Source organism: Heptranchias perlo, chromosome 34, assembly GCF_035084215.1.
Source record: "Heptranchias perlo isolate sHepPer1 chromosome 34, sHepPer1.hap1, whole genome shotgun sequence".
NCBI classification, from domain to species: Eukaryota; Metazoa; Chordata; class Chondrichthyes; order Hexanchiformes; family Hexanchidae; genus Heptranchias; species Heptranchias perlo.
The window spans coordinates 3297590-3317890 of record NC_090358.1 but is presented as its reverse complement, the minus strand read 5'-3'; the positions used below and the strand labels follow the sequence as shown (position 1 = coordinate 3317890).

Genomic DNA, 20301 nt, shown 5'->3' with positions numbered 1-20301 from the left:
TGAAATTATGTTCGTAGAATTTGAAATACTCTGCTTTGTACCACATCACTCACTCCTTTCCAATTAAACAACATTGGAAACCTCTAGAATCATAGAATTGTATGGCACAGAGTGAGGCCATTCAGCTGAGCTCTCGGAACGCGATATCCACTTGCTCCCATTCCTCATGCCTTTTAAATGTTCTTTTTCAAAAGTATACCCACGTTCCTTTTAAAATCTAATATGGATTTTTTGTTTGAGTACTGTTTCTGATGGTGGATTCCATCTGACAACCCTCTGCAAAAAAATAAAAACATCTTCTAACTTTGCCCTTCATTCTTTTGGTGATTATCTTAAATTTATGTTCTCAAGTTACCGACTCACTGATTAATGGAAATCGTTTTTCCTGATCTATCTGATCAAAATCTTCTAATTTTGAATACCTCGTTCGGAACTTCTCTCCTTTTTTGTTTTATTGAAATTAAGCCCAGTTTCCCTAGTCTCTGCTCATAACTCTTATCAAAGTAATGGACCGTCACAATTGCAATTTTTTTCCTTCTCCCTTCTTTTGGTCTTTCTACCTTTTTTCCATCTGACAGGTGGGCAATGTGTCCCCAGCTTCTGAATGCCACTCTTAAGTCAATTGTGCTTGGGACAGTTAGTCTGCAGTTTTACCTCCCAACCCCTAGGGTACCATTTGCACTCTGGTGATTTCCCCCCATTCCCCTCCCCAGCTTAGCCAAGGAATACTCACTATTCTGATTTGTTATAAATAATATAGCAGAATTCAATCAGAAATGTGAGGCTTTGATTTCATAAAAACTAATTATGGTGAAATCTTCGGTTCATACAAAATGAAAAGCAAGGAAAGACCATCAGGCCCATTGACCCTGGCCCATCCAGTAAACAATGCAAAAGATTCTGTGGCAACTTCCTGAAAGGAGCACCAGTGTGGTGATCAAAGTCTTCCTAAAAAAACAAGACAGTCTTGGCCACCTATCCATTCATTCCCACTTTCACAGTGTGAGAGATTAATATGTTGAGCTGATACCAGCTGACTAGAAACCTGTCCTGCAAGTGTCAACTATCTAAATTATTCGCCCACTTCTAACTGGCCCAAGCTCTCTTTAATTCACTTTTATCTGTAGTGTGTATTTTAAAGGCTAATGATATACATTACAACAGTGACTACACTTCAACAGCACTTCATTGGCTGTCTAACGCTTTGGGACGTCCTGCGGTTGTGAAAGGTGCTATATAAATACAAGTCTTTCTTTATATATGTTTTTTTTAGGTGATGCAGAAAAGGGAAGATACTGGTGATTCTCTTTGGAAAGTAGACCCTCAACTGTTGAAAATGGCACTAGCTCCTTATCCCAAGCTACGGGCTGCTCTCTTTCCACAGCACACTCCACATGGCATTCCACCACCGGACATCTCTCTCTATCATCTTTTACAGGTATCTACGGTGCATCTTTTATTGATGGATTGGGTCTCTTCTGCTTTCTAAGAGTGTTTTGAAAGATAGTGTTTTAATGTGTGTATGTGTTGGGGGATTGTGTCACTGCTGTGAAGGTCATGTTCAGAGTTCCTTGCTTACCGTCGTGACCTATTTTTCTCCTTTTTCCCCCCATTCTTCCTGCATACGTGCCAGCCTCTTGAATATGCCATTATATCCACACATTGAATGAACTTACCAGGTGGAGTATTCCCCAGGGGCCCAACCTGTCCCGCCTTTTCCTTCGACCCCGGATGACATAACACAGTACTGTAACCTGAAGTTTAAAAAAAAAACCATGAAATTTAATCTATGAATTGCGGCTAACGGGAACTGCGGTTGATCGAAAGAGTTAATAACTTTTTGGAACAAAATTTCATAGCTTGATTGGTAGATTCTGTTGAAATTAAAATGAAAGAACACTGTAGCCCATGGTATTTTGTGTAATGAGCAGATTATATGTTGGTAGAGGCTTGATGGCTGTTCGTCATTCACTCCCTTATTCAAATTCAAGACAACTGATGTCATTTGGTAATTGTAAATAATTGTACAGTCTCTAACAAAAATGCTGTGCAAATTTAATAAATCTAATTTATTAATACTTTGCTTTTTTAAAAAAAAAAGTTCAATTCAATTAGATATCAGGACACCAAGTCTCTCTAGTTCAGTTGCAAGCACTTGCTGTGGTATCAGTGTTAAAGGGAGATAGCAGCTGTAATAGGGCAACCTGATTCAATGGAAGACCATTTCTGGGCTTGCCTATTTCCTAAGAAACTGTGTAGCTGGGCAGCATTTGGGCACTGCAATTGGCTGTAGTGTCCCGAGATAGAGCGGGGAAAACTCGAGGGTTCCGGCTCTTAATATCTGTCCAGTGACACTCGCTGGAAAGTACACACGTGTGGGTGTCTTGTGAGGGCAATATTGATAGCAGCTGTGTTGCACTCACCCCCTCCCCCCACCAACAATAGTCTCAACACTCATTGTTCAGACTCAGATGAAGAATGGGCATTTGAGTGACTTAATGGAAGGCTTTTAGCCCTTGAACTATGTATCATTTCATTACAACAATAAAGCCAAATAAAAATGTTACTGGATTTCTCCTCTCCTGAAGATTGATCTGAGGTTCATCATGTTTCATATTTTATTCAAATCCAGTGCTGTACAACATAAAAATGGGGGGGAAAACATTAATTCAGATTAAAATCTTATGATAATGACCTTATGATGTAGAGAATGTCATTGATGAAGTAGTTGAATTTAGTTGGGCCTAGGACGTTGCCCTGAGGAACTCCTGCAGTGGTGTTCTGGGGCTGAGATGATTGGCCTCCAACAACCACAACCATTGAACTAATACTTCAAAATATCCACCAAAACCTATCTCTGAACTGTGGAAATATTTTGTTTAGATTTTCATACTACTATGTAATTCATTTACACTTGATGTGTGTATTAGGTATAGTTTAGAATATCGTTTTGCAGGCATTTAGGTGTCAGATGTGTCTCAATGGGTAGCACTCTTATCTCTGAGTCAGAAGGTCGTGGGTCCAAGCCCCACACCAGCGACTTTAGCATATATCTAGGCTAACACTTCAATGCAGTACTAAGGGAATGCTGCACCGTCTAAGGTGCTGTCTTTCGGCTGTGACGTTAAACCGAGGCCCCGTCTGCTCCCTCAGGTGGATGGAAACAATCCCACGGCATTATTCAGAGAAAAAGCGACACTGCCAAAAACAGATTACCTGGTTATTTATTGTTTCTCTCATTGCTTTTTATGGGGCTTTGTTGTGTGCAAATTGGCTGCCACATTTTCTTAAATTACAACAGTGACCACACTTCAAAAGTACTTAATTGACTGTGAAGTATTTTGGGACATCCTGAGGTTGTGTAAGGTGCTATATAAATGCAAGTTTGTTTGTTCATTTGTTCTTTCTATTAAGCTCATGGTAATTGTCCCCTTTTTAATCTTCTGTACTACCAGATTAGAACTATCAGTGTCATAGTAGGTACAGCACAGGAGGATGTCATTTGGCCCATCGTGCCTGTGCCTGCTCTTTGAAAGAGCTATCCTATTAGTCCCGTTCCCCCTGCTCTTCCCCATAGCCCTGTAAATTTTTCCCCTTCAAGTATTTATCTAATTCCCTGTTGAAAGTTACTATTGAATCTGCTTCCACCACCCTTTCAAGCAGGGCATTCCAGATCATCACAGCTCGCTGCGTTAAAAAAATGTTTCCTCATGTCGCCTCTGGCTCTTTTGCCGCTCACCTTTAATCTGTGTCCTCTGGTTACCGACCCTCCTGCCACTGGAAACAGTTTCTCCTTATTTACTCCATCAAAACCGTTCATGATTTTGAACACCTATTAAATCTCCCCTCAATCTTTTCTGTTCTAAGGAGAACAATCCCAGCTTCTCCAGTCTCCACATAACTGAAGTCCCTCATCCCTGGTCCCATTCTAGTAAATCTCTTCTGCACCCTCTCTAAGGCCTTCACATCCTTCCTAAAGTGTGGTGCCCAGAATTGAACACAGCACTCCAGCTGAGGCCTAACCAGTGTTTTATAAAGATTTAGCTAACTTAATTGCTTTTGTACTCTATGCCTCCATTAATAAAGCCCAGGATCCCATATGCTTTTTTAACAGCCTTTTCAACTTGTCCTGCCACCTTCAAAGATTTGTGTATGTGCTACGAGAAAATATTTTAAAAGTTCAAAGTTTTTCTTTTCAGAAATCAAATTCTAATGTAATTGTGCATCTCACCCAGGTGATTTTTTTTCTTTAAAAAGCAAATTACGTCTGAGAAGGTATGAAACTGTTGAGACTTTAAATTGACTAGCTCGAGGTTAACTGGATGATTAATATTGCTGCTTTTATCATATTGCACAGTATGTGCAGGGCATGGTAAAGGGCAGGATCATTTTCCAAGGCTCTTAATATTATGGTCTGGAGGTTGTAATGTATTTGAAATGCCAGTCTTAGCCAGGGGATGCAACTGTATTAAAATAAAAAGTACAGGCTTTAGGTTAAAGTAGACTAATATTAACATCAATGTACAATAAAGGAACATTTGTGCGTGCAATAAAGATTGCTGACCATGAAATAGCTATTTATCATTCTTCATCCCACACATATATTTATGGTTCATTTACAAATAGGTGTGTTAATATAATAAGATTCACGTAAAAGTGCAGTGTGTGCTTATTGCTGGTTTGAAATTCACAATTTTCTCTGGTATTCCTTTCATTGAAGCAAAGGTTGCCATCAGTATCCCTGTTTTTTTAAATCAAACTATTTGATTAACTTTTAGGTTTTATGTTGAGGTTTCGTTCAATGGTTTTGTTTGAACACGTGGTGTTAACATCAATCAGGAGTTGAGGAGATACAGCTGACACATCATTATTTCAACTCTTCCTCCTCCCAAGCTGTTTCCCAATGCCGCATAACCTGTCCGATTTAAGTAATGGGACAAAAATACAATTTAAATCTGTTTCACCTTTGAATCTTTATAATAAAAGACAATTTCTTTGAAATCTATTAACACTCCATTTAGTCATAGCTGAGTAGAAAAAGAATCAAATCAAAAAAATTTTTTTTTTAAACCAGCTAGTTTATTACGTATTATTTGGCCAGCGCTGTGTTTCAAGAGAGTGCTGTCAGTTTCAAATCACGTCCTGGATGCAGATCCTGCTGCTTTAATGGAGGCACGGATGGTTTTTGCTTGAGGGCCTCTGGTAACTATCTGATGTGAAATGCTGAGCCTACAAAAGCTTAGAGGAGGGGGAGTTAAAATGAAGTAAAAATAAAAACTGGAAATCTGAATTAAACATTGAAAATGCTGGAAATATATTGGTTAGCTAGCATTTGTAAAGAGCACGCTGGGTTAACGAGTCAAGTGTAGACCCTTGGAATTAAGATTGTACACTTTCAAAATGCTCCAGGCTGAAATTATGTAATAGCCTCTTTCAGTACTTTTTTTTGTCTCCGATTAAGTATGAAGCCATCAAAAGACTTCAGTTTTGATAAAATTATCTTAACGATAGGTAAATTAACTAAAGGATAGTGTGGGTTATCTTGTCCAGTAAAAGCACTCTTCTATTTGATGCTGAAAAATATTGTGGAAGGTTGATCTAGTTGCAACTGTGACACAACCATGTCAATCTTCAGAGCTCTAGAGCTTTGATTTGTTTTTAAGAGTCATTTTTCTTAAATTAGAGGTCAAATTTTTTTGATGTTGCTCCCATCTTCAAAGTAAATGGTGGGACTTTGAAGTAGAAAAAAAGGCACATGGTATAAAAACTAAGAGGAAAAACGTATAAACATGTACGGTTGTAATTAGATTTTGGGGATGAAATTTACTAGGGTTTGTATCTGGGATAGCTCTACTGCCATAATAGGTTTTATTGCACCATTGAATTAACTGAGCTGAGAACTTAATTTTTTTTTAAATGGCTGGCCCAAGGAAACTCTGATTTCTTTTTGAGCTGTGATTATCAGACCATTAATCTGTTGGGACATTCATAAGAACAACAAAGAAAGGCTATTTGTCCCATAGAAACATTGCTTCCAACAGGCCCTGAACTTTCACAGTTATTCTCCTCCCTCAGAAGATATAAGTCCAGGCATGTAATCTAAGCCTTCAATGGGAAGATGTGCAGTACCATACTCTATAAGTTAGACAGGAGGGGGGGAGTCTTGGGCAAAAGGTCATCTGAATGTCCATCTTTTCCAGGGAGACCTGAAGAGGCAATGCATTGACAAAATAAGGTTGTTTTGTCTATACATAGAAGGGATTTAATTGTGAAAATCCAGTAATGGGCAAAAGCTTGTGATATATAAATTGTTTTGGTTGGTGAAAAATGCTTTAAAAATTTCCATTTTTGTGATTATACATCTCCAGGTGATTGATCCTTGTCATCAAGAATGTTATCCGTTCTTTTCTCCCCCCTTTTCTTCCTTCCTGAACCACTGCAATTATGACTGACTGACTGATTTAAGATGTAATATAATGTTGACTGCAGCTTTTTACTTAAGCATTTGAACAAATACAGGTTTAATTGATGGTGAATCTTCAGATTGGTTTGATGACCCATTTGACTGCTTAATAAAGATTTTTGAGTTCAGGATGAGAAACATTGTATAGTGTAAAAGGCAGAATAAAGGCCCAGTTCAGTTTGTTTTCACTTTCAATGGAACAAGAATGAAGAACTTTTAAATTGTTTATATATTATGTGTTTACTGAGAAATAGTAAAAAGCTTATCCTTGTACCAGGGAATTAGCAGTCCTCTCCTCGCAGCAAGTTACCTGCACTCATTCCTTCAGTATGCACAGACCTTTTTTTCAGCAGACTTTGCTCATGGTTTTTTTTCCCCCTTTGCAGTCATTACACCCCTTTGATCCATCACGCCTCTTTGGCTGGCAGTCTGCCAACTTGCTGTCCACTTGTGGTAAGTCCCTTTCAGATTAAATGAATATAACTAGAGCAATGGACAGAACTAGGAGGCAAGGAAATGTGGGAGCATGGGAGGGCTATTAGGGTGCTTTTATATTAATTTCTCATACGTGGTGTGAACTGTTAAGGTCATTAATTTCCACTGTTATTAATTTGGCTCTGTCCTTTCCAACTAATGTTCTTTGATACACCTGAATAGTGGATCTTGCCTGTCCAACTTTAAACCAGGAGTTGCACCATCATTACAATTTAGTTTAAACAATAAGTACAAAAGTTTATTACAATGCAAATCATAAATGTAATGTAAATATTGAAGACTAATAGCGAGGGCTCCCAGTGGCTCACCTGGCAAAGGCACCATTTAGCTGAGCCATGCACAACCAGAGGATCCAAAGCTCAATTCTTAGTTTGTGCTGAGTCAACTAATGTCAGCCTCATTTGTGACACTGATATTGGACTCGGCTACCTGAACTGGGGAAAGGAAAATCGACCACTGTTGCCACTCCTGATTGCTCTCCAGGGCTGCTCCTGGGAAGTATGCATGGTGTGTCAGCATTCGTCAAGGACAGGATCAGGTTTGGCTGTGGCGTTTCACAATTGACTAACCTGCCAACACTCACTACCTAAGTGCATACGGTGATTGATAACTAAGGCCAAGTAGCAAAGGATGCCCATTACCCATGGAACTGTATCCAGGATAAATCAAAGACATCAGGAAGGAGAAGGAGCGACAACTTACAAAAAGAAAATGCATTCGGAATGAATCTGATGTAAAATATTTCTTCTGTTCTAGTATTTTTAAAAAAAATAAACCATTGCAAACATTGCTTACCTTTGTTTTTCTGATTTTTTTAGAATGTATACTTATACATTTTTATTTAATGCTGGCTCATAATTTGACACTGGAGTTGCAGAACCAAATGATCATGATCTTGTTGGCGCACTCAAAACTTTTATCAGTGACTTCCTTGTCTCGGTTGATAAATGCACTTGGTTATGTGGTAATGAGTTACACAGACGAGAAAGCACCCAAGTTAATCACCGGTCTGTACCGAGTTAACTGATTTCAGCCAGTAGGAGGGGGTGGGTGATGCAATGACCCTGGACTAGAGTAGTTTGGGGGGGCGGGGAAAGAGAAGAAATCAGGCAAAGTCCCACTCCTCATCACCATTCATTGACATTCCCCCAGCCCCCCTTTTTGGAAATGCACATTTGGATGCCTGATGAGGGCATCTTCATTCTGATGACCCCTGTGGTTGAACAGCCTGCAATCCCAGTTCTCCTATAAGGGGTAACTAGTTGGATTAAGTTCCAAGGGGGCGCTGGTGTTTAACCACACCTAACATGAATCACTGCATTCAGGGGGAAAAAAAGGATAAGGGGGGTGAATAAACAGTTGAAACCCCAAGTATACTTTCAACATTACATTTCACAACTGTGTAATAATTCAAATTCCTTCAGTAACTTCTCTTAGCCAGTTTTCCTCCGTTGTACCGGGGCCAAAGTTGCAGAGTACTTTGATTTAAATTTACAGGCAACGCAATACAGTTCTTGCTAATGGGTTTATTTTTTTTTTAAAAGGGTAGTGATAGTGAGATGTGACCTTGACCCTGTAGAGGTATTTGAGGATAAGGGTGCCTCAGACGATTTGATGTAAGAGAAAAGTGGCAATATCTAAAGCCCAGTCATCATTAAAGAAGTAGTTGTGAAATGTAAAAAGAGAAAAGGAGGGTGGCAAAAAGGCAATTGAATTGTTTTCTTTTAAGGTTAATGCTCTTAAGAAAAATGGATGGCTGTGGGAGAATTTCTGTCTTGTTTTGTGCTCTGGGATCTTGTGCAGTTGTACAAAAGCCAAACCTGCCTGTGCATTTAGAAAACTACACACCATCACTGGTTTCAGGCTTCAGCAGTCTCTTCTCTCACTTAGTAAAACTTTCATAATCTTGGCTGTTATTTAATGAAGAACATATTTGACTACAGCTCCTTTTTTCCACTGTAGTCCCATTCTGTTCTTGGACTGAGCAGAATACAGAGTAGCTGCACAAATGTGAGTGGAATAATTTTAATTCCATATTAAAGCAAAGAAAAATTTATGCTGCCAGAGGTTAATGAGAAAAATATATCCGAAGCATAACTGTACTAATTTGTTCTTCTGATTTGGATGGTTTTTTTAAAAATTTAAAATAAATGGAATAATGCAAAAGGATCTTGTTGCTTTATCAGTACGAAAAGCTCAGAGAATCTCTTAAGCTTTGTAATTGACCAATCTTGGCTTGTAAGGATTTGGCAGCATCCTATTCTTGGCCCCGTGAAAGAAATGCTGTTAGAGCATTTTATACAGCTTTTATTTAAAGTGGCACTCCTAGTTGAAATGTGTAGTCAAACACCTTTTGGGCCTTTATGGTGAGCAGCTTCTGCAGTGAATTCCACAAACCCGTCTTTCCTTTTTCCACTAGTAATATTAAATTGACAATTTTCTGTTCTGTGAGCTGTCAGATACAAGAAATTGAAAAATGTAAGCCTTTCTAACAAAATTCGTGCATTCTGTCCACAGACTTATCGAATGATTTGCCTCATTTTTCTTGCCCTGATTTGGTGAACAAGTATGCCATAACTGAACGGCTAGATTTTTCCTACTACCTACGTCACGGGCGGCCATCGTATGCTTTCGCAACTTTTCTGGTTCAGCAGCTGGCAAAGAGCAGCTCTCCCAAGCAGTTGTAAGTATGACGGGAAAAGGAATTATGGAAATAGTATAATATAACAATAATTGGCAATTATAGAACGCCTTTAACATAGTAAAATGTCCCGAGGCGCTTCACGGGAGCGTTATCAAATAAAATTTGACACCAAGCCACACAGAGGCATTGGGACAGAAAGAGGTAAGTTTTAAGGAGCGTCTTAAAGGAGGAGAGAGGCGGAAAGTTTAGGGAAGGAATTCCAGAGCCGAGGGCCTAGACAGCTGAAGGCACGGCCGCCAGTGGTGAAGCGATGAAAATCGGGAATGCACAAGAGGCCAGGATTGGAGGAGCACTAGAGATCTTGGAGGGTTGTAGGGCTGGAGAAGGTTCCAGAGATAGGGAGGGGCGAGGCCATTTGAAAACATGGATGAGAATTTTAAAATCGAGGTGTTGCGGGACCCAGGAGCCAATATAGGTCAACAACCACGGGTGATGGGTGAATGGGACTTGGTGCAAGTTAGGATACTGGCAGCAGAGCTTTGGTTGAGCTCAAGTTTATGGAGGGTGGAAGATGGGAGGCCGGCCAGGAGAGCATTAGGTTAATCAAGTCTATACTCAAAAGAAAAATCAAACTTGGGAGTGGTGTGAGTTTCAGTTCAACTACCAACTAACCAAAAATTATCAGTACACTTTTATAGTCAGTCAAGTGTTCGGATGACATTTTCTTGTTTACACTTTCGTTCCTGATATAATATCTGTATAGTACAGCATTTAGCGACATAGATTCAGTTTGATTTTCTGGAACAATCAGATACCTGTCGAGGGTATTTCCATTTCACTCCTCTTGGCTATTTTAATTGCTGGTGATTAACAAGATGTAATAAAGAATTTATGCAGTATTTGACATCAGCCAAAAACACAATGTCAGGTTCCATATGTACGCTGCCGACACCCAGCTCTACCTCACCACCACCTCTCTTGGCCCCTCCACTGTATCTAATTTGTCATGCTGCTTGTCCGACATCCAGCATTGGATGAGCAGAAATTTCCTCCAATTAAGTATTGGGGAGACCGAAGCCATTGTCTTCGGTCCTAGCCTCCAACTCCATGTTTGATAATGCTCCTGTGAAGTGCCTTGGGACATTTTACTATGTTAAAGGTGCTGTATAAATGGAACTTGTTGTGACATACAAGTGAAAAGATAATTTATGGACAGTTAGCAATTTGTCTCCTAATATTTTCAAATCAAAGGAATTCCTGATTGTAAACAGAGCAGCTTATTAAAAGAAACGGTAAAAATTAATCTGCCATAGTTTTCAGATTATACATATTTGTGGGTCCATTTTTAAAAATATTTTTAACTGATCATTGTTCACTCTGCTGGATGACTGTCTATTCCTCAGGTTAACAAATGAAAAAGTAGTTACTACTTAAGTTTACAATTAGTTTTGATTTCCTTATACTACCCATAAATTTTTTAATGTTCCCACACAAAGTTCTCCACTTTTTTAAAAAAGAAACTTGGCTATGTACCCTTCCAATTCCTTGCCCCAAAATGAAAAGGTTATTAGCTTCTCTGGTCTTTTTGAAGCTTATTAACTTAAGCTTCATTGCAATGCTGAATCATATTAAACAGCTTTTTTTTAAATATAAATGATCAAAGTTGGACATATTTCCAATATTTGCTGTATTTTGCTTTTTATGTTTTTTTTACACTGAGTCAGGTTTCACACATGCCTTGAATTTCAAAACCACTTCCTCCCACTTGCACTTCACGGATCTGATGTGAAATGCACTCAGATAGCGTGTTTTCTATGGCACACAAGGTGACAATGCTTTGGTCAGCTAATCTTTCTCCTGTTGCATGCTATTTACTGATAGAGCCATCCAGTCATTATGCAATCCCATTTACGATTTTTGAGCAACAATCTTTAATTGTCTTACATTTTTAAATGTTCACCATTCACCTCTGTGTCTGTAAATCTCTTTGAATCATAGTCTTTATCATGAGAACCACTTTATTACAGTGGCTTGCCCTACTTACAATACCCTTTGTAGTGATTTATTATTAGACATGAGGGAAAAAAATTACGCAGCGAGTTATGATCTGGAATGCACTACTTGAAAGGGTGGTGGAAGCAGATTCAACAGCAACCTTCAAAAGGGAATTGGATAAATACTTGAAGGGGAAAAATTTGCAGGACTATGGGGAAAGAGCAGGGGAGTGTGACTAATTGGATAGCTCTTCCAAAGAGCCGGTACAGGCACCATGGACCGAATGGCCTCCTGTGCTGTATCATTCTATGATTCTGTGTTGTGAACAGCAGGGGCTAACACCACTTGCACTCTTTCCCAAATGGAACTATGACCATCAATAAATACACTTTGTTTCCTATTATCTAGCCAATCAATAATCCCATTTGGGACTTCATCTTTGACACAGTGAGCTTTCATTTTAGCTCAGTTTCTCGTGAGCCATTCTTACCAATCTTTATTCTGAAAGTCAATATCCATAATATATGTAAACAGTTATATCTTCAAAGTCCAACCGCCTTTGAGTCAGAAGGTTGTGAATTCCAACCCAATTCCAGTTCTCGAGCACATGATGTAAGCTGAAATTCCAGTGCAGAATTGAAGAAGTTCTGCGTCACCAGTGGTGCTCTCCTTCAGATGAAATATTGAACGGAGGCCTGCTCAGCCAGTGATTCAGGTGGACGTTAAAGATCCTATGACAATATTCGAAGAAGAGTAGAGAATTCTTCCAGGTCCACATTTCTTCCCTCAAACCAATGCCACCAGAAACAGATGAACGAATCATACATCTCGTTGCTGATTGTGGGATCGTGCAGTGCAGGCAAAGGCTGCCACATTCACCTACGTAACAACAATTAAGTAATTCATTGCATGTGAAACACAGAGGTCTTAGAGAGACGTGATAGGCTACTGTATACAAGTTTTTCTTCCAATAATGTTTCCAGTCTCAACTATTCTTGGGCTTTTAACAAAATGAAAAAAAACACTTTTAACAAGTAACATTGGTGTGTATATCTGTCCATCTTCAATTTGTTTATTTCTGTCTCGCATAACAACTGTCCCTCTGTAACCATTGAAACTCTCCAGTACCTCATTCCAGCTCCTCTTTACCAAAGGGCATTATTGCTCTTTAGGACTAGATCGCTTGGTTAAAGTTGAAGTTTTTTTTATGTAACGGAGAAGTTAATTTAGGACTTCATTTTTTTTAAAAAACAAAAAAATATCTTGCTCCCCATGTGATGAATGATGTGCAAAATAATTATCCAGCAAGTTGGATATTTGTGGTGGGAAAATTAATAAATTTGTTTATTTTCTTTCTAACAATGGAACTCTATTTTTGCAGTGCCATTGGAGATTATTTAATACAGTTATGAAAATTTAAAGTGTCTATACCTGGAAAAGTTGTATGAAATTGGTATTTTTTTTGTACTTCAAGCTAGGTGTTTGATATTCTGTGAACATGCCATTTCTCTGATGGTTGGAAATCTCATTTCTTCCTCTGTCCTGTTTTAGGATTCAGCAAGCGAGCATTGAGGCATACACCCTAGGGTTAGCCCACTTCACTGCACCCCCTGTTGCTGCAGCATGTGTTGCCTTTCTTGAGTTACTTGGTGTTGCCAGCTTTAAACTCCGAATTGATCTAAAAGTTGCAGATGCCATTTTGAAATATTGGTGCAGAAACGCAGAAGAGTCTGAACACAGTTCGTTACACAACAACTTGGGTAATTATGTTATATTCCTTTTGATGTACAATCTCCCATCTTGAATCGTATGTTGCCAGTTAATGCAAATATTTTGTTATTTTGTGGTCACAATTGAAGGTGGTGTATTGTAAGAATGTAGTACATTCCTTTTCTTTGTGCAGCTTGCATAGATGAAATTTTAAAAGTTAGAAACAAAATTGATTTAATATATGGGTCTAGGCAGCAGAACAACTGTTTACCTTGCATTGAATTTAGACCTTGAGGCAATTGTCTTCCAGCTGGAAGCGATGCACTGTTTGTTCATGGACAATTGGAATAAATTGACTGATTAAGATTTATGCTATATTATTTGTGCTTGTAATGCTGACGTAGATTTAAAGTACACATATTGCTATTTAAGGTGCAGCAGAATCTAGAAAAGGTGAATGGTGTATGATCTGGACACCATTTGCACACTATCTTTTTAGATTTAGGGTTTGAATAAAAAAAGAAGAAAGTTAAAGGCAGCAGTTACTTACTGTTCATACCTGTTAAACACAAATTTTCTGTCTTAATCAGTGGAACACGTTTTGAGTTCAAGCAGCCTGGCACTTGATGCAGTGGTGGCTGATTGCTTTGTGCTACATGGTTCACCATATGGGAAATGTCTGATCACTGCTGAACTGTCAAATGGCACAAGACCAGGCACTGTACATGGGGAGATGAGCAACACTGGAGAGTAAAAGTATCTAGCTATTCTTGCGCACTTCTTAACCATCGTGTCCCACATGGCACTGGAAGATGTCTGAAAACAGATCACCTGCCATCTTGAGCAGGGTTGGCATGGGGAAGGTAGCAGAGACGTGCACCAGGTCAGGGAAAGTTGGAATGTTGAGATGTTGGAGTTGATTTTCATTTTGGGCTGACATCAGGCGGGCAGTGCAATTACAAAACCCACCTGGTGTCCTCGGCAAGAAGCTCAAGCCATTCTGATGGCCGGACCTCCTCTGCATAATAGCTGCTAGTGCTGAACCAGCGCATCCTGCCGGTGAGGAGGAGGAGGAGGAGAAATCCAGCGGCTCCTCCACGGAGCAAAGTCGAAAGTTCAGACTTAAAATGGGTCGTGGGGGTGCGGGGTGGAGATTTATATGGAACCAGGAGGAGCATTCAGTGCCCACACGTGTTTTGCCATGATTTTTGAGCGGCCTGCATCGTTCCCTTTTTAGGGTTAGACTGCTCTACATCTAGTAGCAATAGGCAGAGAATCCTACATTATAGGGTAGGACTCTGATTTGTATATTAGATTTGCAGTAAGCTGTTGCCTGAAACAGGAGAGCGCTCTGGCTGCTCTTTTCTATGGCGGCGGGAGGATCGGGAGCAGAAACTGGGCAGTAAGTTGAGCATTTTAATTTTTGGAGAGCTACCGTCCTGTTCCCGTCCGACAGCGGCCATGAAAATTGGCCTCCATTAAGTCAAGAACTGCACCAGTTAAATGCTGTTGGCGGTGGTTGGAATAGCAACAATGGAATGTCCCCTAACATTTTACAGTTCACTGGCATTTAATTTCAGGCTTTTGTTTTTTTTAAGATTTTTTTAGCAGTCTAACCTAGGATACTACAGCTGTTTTTGATATTTGTGCCTATTAATAACATGGCACTTACTGAATAACCTGCCCTTTGGAACTCTCTTTCACATTGCGATATTTGTTTTACAAATGTACTGTCAGTCACTGAAACAATTTTCCATGTTCATTAGTCAGCACAGTGATATATTTAAAGATGTTTAAAATATGACCTTTGATGCCACATTGTTTCTTCCTCAGCTGAAAAGCTTCAGAACTTAGTTGAATTTAATGGTTCAACAGCAGAGGAATTGTTAACCCATTTAGAAAATGCCACTTGGGAGAACTTGCAAATCAGAAATATAAACAGGTAACAAAAAAGTCCAATATTTACTAGGCATTTTTTTGTTTCAAAATGCTGTAGCTTCACCAGAATAAAAAAACAATGAACTTATTAAACCACAGGGCATCTTTGGAAGCTGGCCAGGAGTGGTCACTGATGGCCCAATTCTGCAGGCTTCATGGCATCACCCTTAGCATGGCCTACCTTCAGGAATGTGCTCGAGAGGATGAGTGGCTGCAGTTTGTGGTCTTTGCTCAGATTCACAACTACCAACCAGATGAGGTAACATGTTCTTAGCGATTTACTACAACAACAATTTGCATTTATGTAGAAACATAGAAAATAGGAGCAGGAATAGGCCATTCAGCCCTTTGAGCCTGCTCCACCATTCAATACGATCATGGCTGATACTCTATCTCAAAACCATATTCCTGCTCTCTCCCCATGTGTCTAGAAATCTATCTACCCCCATCTTAAATATATTCAGTGACTTGGCCTCCACATCCTTCTGTGGTAGAGAATTCCACAGGTTCACCACCCTCTGAGTGAAGAAATTTCTCCTCATCTCAGTCCTAAATATCCTACCCCGTATCCTGAGACTGTGACCCCCCCCCCCTCATTTTGGAACCCCAGCCAGGGGAAACATCCTCCCTGCATCCAGTCTGTCTAGCCCTGTCACAATTTTATGTTTCAATGAGATCCCCTCTCATTCTTCTAAACTTGAGTGAATACAGGCCGAGTCGACCCAATCTCTCCTCATACGACAGTCCTGCCATCCCAGGAATCAGTCTGGTGAACCTTTGCTGCACTCTCTCTATGGCAAGTATATCCTTAGGTAAGGAGACCAAAACTGCACACAATATTCCAGGTGTGGTCTCAGCAAGGCCCTGTATAACTGCAGTAAGACATCCTTGCTCCTATACTCAAATCCTCTTGCAATGAAGGCCAACATACCATTTGCCTTCCTAACTGCTTGCTGCACCTGCATATTTGCTTTCAGAGACTGGTGTACAATGACACCCAGGTCCCTTTTGTACATCAACATTCCCCAATCTATCACCATTTAAATAATACTCTGCCTTTCTGTTTTTCCTTCCAAAGTGGATAACTTCACATTCATCCACATTATACTGCATCTGCCATGTATTTGCCCACTCACTCAACTTATCTAAATCGCCTTGAAGCCTCTTTGCATCCTCCTCACAACTCACGATCCCATCTAGTTTTGTGTTGTCAGCAAACTTGGAAGTATAACATTTGGTTCCCTCATCCCACTCATTGATATATATTGTGAATAGCTGGGGCCCAAGCACTGATCCCTGCGGAACCCCGCTAGTCTCTGCCTGCTACCCTGAAAAAGACCCATTTATTCCTACTCTCTGTTTCCTGTCTGTTAACCAAGTTTCAATCCATGCCAGTATATTACCACCAATCCCATGTGCTTTAATTTTGCACACTAACCTCTTATGTGGGACTTTATCAAAGGCCTTCTGAAAATCCAAATAAACCATATCCACTGGTTCTCCCTCATCTGTTCTACCAGTTACATACTCAAAAAAAAACTCCAGAAGGTTTGTCAAACATGATTTTCCCTTTCATAAATCCATGTTGACTTTGTCTAATCCCGCTGATACTTTCTAAATGTCCTGTTATCATATCCTTTATAATAGACTCTAGCATTTTCCCTACTACTGATGTTAGGCTAACCGGTCTGTAGTTCCCTGTTTTCTCTCCCTTTTTTTAAATAGTGAGGTTACATTTGCCATCCTCCAATCTACAGGAACTGTTCCATAATCTATAGAATTTTGGCAGATGACAACTTAATGCATCCACTATTTCCATGGCTACCTTTTTAGTACTCTGGGATGCAGATTATCAGGCCCTGGGGATTTATTGGCTTTCAGTCCCATTAATTTCTCCAGCATTATAGTTTTACTAATACTAATTTCCTTTAATTCCTCCTTCTCACTAGTCCCTTGGTTCCTTAGCATTTCTGGGAAGTTATTTGTGTCCTCTTCTGTGAAGACAGAACCAAAGTATTTGTTTAATTGCTCTGCCATTTCCCTGTTCCCCATTATAAATTCTCCTGTTTCTGACTGTAAGGGACCTACATTCGTCTTCACTAATCTGTTTCTTTTTACATACTTGTAGAAGCTTTTACAGTCCTCTTATGTTCCTTGTAAGTTTACTCTCATACTCTTTTTCCCCTCTTAATCAATCTCTTGGTCCTTTTTTGCTGAATTCTAAACTGCTCCCAATCCTCAGGCTTGCTACTTTTTCTGGCAACTTTATATGACTCCTCTTCGGATCTAATACTATCCTTAATTTCTTTTGTTAGCTATGGTTGGGCCGCTTTTCCTTTTGTGTTTTTGAGCCAGAAAGGAACGTAGTAAAACATCCCAAGGTGCTTTACAGGAACGTTATCAAATGAAATTTGATACCGAGCCACATAAGGAGATATTAGGACAGGTGACCCTTGGTCAAAGAGGTAGGTTTTAAGGAGCATCTTAATGGAGGTAGAGAGGCGAGAGGTTCAGGGAGGGAATTCCAGAGCTTAGGGCCTAGGAGGCTGAAGGCATGGTGGAGCGATTAAAATCGGGAATGCGCAAGAGGCCAGAATTGGAGAAGTGCAGAGATCTCGGAGGGTTGTAAGGCTGGAGGATTAATCGCTCTGCTATTTATTTGACCATTTTCCTTTTTTTTCCTCCCACCACCCCCAAATCGCAAGTTACTCTACATCGCAACTTAGACAACCGGACAGCATGCTTCCATGTCTCTGCTAAAACCATTTTAGAGCCAGACACTGAGATATGGAAGAAAATTGACTTCAATGTCTTTGCCTTTTTTTGTATCCCCCCTCCCCTTCTTTCCTGGTGGAAAAACACTTGGTCAGTCCTTGCTTTCTCCTATTCTTAATCGACCAGCCAGCCTGACTCACTAATAGAACCTGGAGGGATCGGACTGTCACTGAGGTCTAGGATTCATCTCTTTTTTTTCCACCGCCCCCACCGCGGCTCTAGATGACCTTGGAAGCCAGAGGATACTGAGGTGTAGGGGGACCTTGGAGTGCATGTCCACAGATCCCTGAAGGTAGATAAGGTGGTTAAAGCATAGGGGATACTTTCCTTTATTAGCTGAGGCATAGAATATAAGAGCAGGGAGGTTATGCTAGAACTGCATAAAACACTAGTTAGGCTACAGCTTGAGTACTGCGTACAGTTCTGGTCACCACATTACAGGAAAGATGTACCCTCTCTAGTGTAATCACATAAGAGATTTACGAGGATGTTGCCAGGACTGGAGAATTTTAGCCAGGAGGAAAGATGGGATAGGCTGGAGTTGTTTTCTTTGGAACAGAGGAGGCTGAGGGGAGATTTAATTGAGGTGTGTAAAATTGAGGAGCCTAGACAGAGTGGATAAGGAGGACCTATTTCCCTTAGCAGAGAGGTCAATAACCAGGGGGCATAGATTTAAAGCAATTGGTAGAAGGATTTAGAGGGGAGCTGAGGAGAATTTTTTTCACCGAGGGTGGTGGGGAATCTGGAACTCATTGCCTGAAAGGGTGGTAGAGGCAGAAACCCTCATCCCATTTTAAAAAAATACTTGGATATGCACTTGAAGTGCGGGAACCTTCAAGGCTACAGACCAGGAGCTGGAAAATGGGATTAGGCTGGATAGCTCTTTTTTGGCCAGCACAGACATGTGCTGTAAATGTCTGATTCTATGTACTCCAATAAAAGTTGAGGCACTCGATGGGGGGGGCGGGGGAGAAAAAAATTGGCAAATATCCAAAATAGCTGGTTAGAAATAGTTGTGGGTCATACATTTTGAATTTCTTAGTGGTCATAAATTTCATCAGCGATCAGGATTAGTTAGCTTCCTACAGCTCACTTTGTAAAAAAAAAAAATTGATAAATTTTGGCCCAGAATTGCTGTCAGAGTATCTACTGTGCTGCGTTATTATCCATAAGCCTGTTACACTGGATCGATCAATCTACCTCTACCTCCTCGTCGGAAAAGTAACTTTTTGACTGACCTTTTTAGGAACAAATAGAAAATTGGGGTCTAATTGGGCCCAGTTATCCATTGGCCCTGACCATTTTTATAGCATACAGCAGACAGGTAAATTGCTTTAAGTGCCTTGAATTGTTAGAAAGAAACAAAGTAAGCACTCCAAATATATCTACTTAGTTGTGTTTAAATAGCAACCTTGCCCTTACGTTGCCATCTGGTCCTTTTCAACAGGTGAAGGCACTGCTAAAAGACTTCAGTCCCATTCTTCAGGATCACCTGACACTAGCTTTTCAAAACTTGCAGTTTGCCTCTCAAGAAAAGCCAGCAAGCTGTACTGATATGAATAAGATGGAATCCAACAAGAAGAGAGAGACTCCAGTGGATCTTTTTCAAGTTCTCTATTGGTGCCAGGAGAAGCCAAAACCTTGGCGTTATCTTTTGAGTGAGGCAGTGCGACAGCACGCACCCGTGTTGAGTATCCTGGCTGCGTGTTTTCAGGTGGGACCCTGAATGTCAGTAATACGATCGGTGCAAGAATCCAAATTTTGAACACAATATAAATAAGGGGCCTTAAATATAAGATAGTCACTAATAAATCCAATGAGGAATTCACGGGAAGCTGCTTTACCCAGAGAGTGGTTAGAATGTGGAACTTGCTACCACATTGAGGCGAATAGCATAGATACATTTAAGGGGAAGCTAGATAAACAAAAGAGGGAGAAAGGAATAGAAGGATATGCTGATAGGGTTAGATGAAGTAAGGTGGGAGGAGGCTCGTGTGGAGCACAAACACCAGCATAGACCAGTTGGGCTGAATGGCCTGTTTCTGTGCTGTAAATCCTATGTAGCATTGATAATAGCAAAGCATTCGAATATAATAATCTCATTAGATTCAACCCAGGTGATGTATAACCTTAATGCAGGCGTAGACTTCTTGGCAAACTGTTACAGGTATGCCAGGATTTAACTGTATTCAAAACCTTTTTCTAATTGCTAAGGGGGTTTAGTCAAACTCGTTGACCTGAACATTGATCAAATTTGGGGAGTTTCAATAATTAGCTTCGG

At 40.1% G+C, this 20301-nt stretch overlaps 1 protein-coding gene across 1 annotated transcript in view; it reads left to right on the top strand.

The window, feature by feature from the left end:
* spg11 (SPG11 vesicle trafficking associated, spatacsin) overlaps nt 1–20301 on the top strand; it is a 123415-nt gene that overhangs the window by 59552 nt on the left and 43562 nt on the right. Inside the window, exons 19-25 of the mRNA XM_067971294.1 lie at nt 1274–1438; nt 6850–6916; nt 9476–9641; nt 13149–13357; nt 15141–15249; nt 15345–15504; nt 19468–19734. Coding sequence (XP_067827395.1) covers nt 1274–1438; nt 6850–6916; nt 9476–9641; nt 13149–13357; nt 15141–15249; nt 15345–15504; nt 19468–19734 — 1143 coding nt within the window. The remainder of the gene's footprint in view (nt 1–1273; nt 1439–6849; nt 6917–9475; nt 9642–13148; nt 13358–15140; nt 15250–15344; nt 15505–19467; nt 19735–20301) is intronic.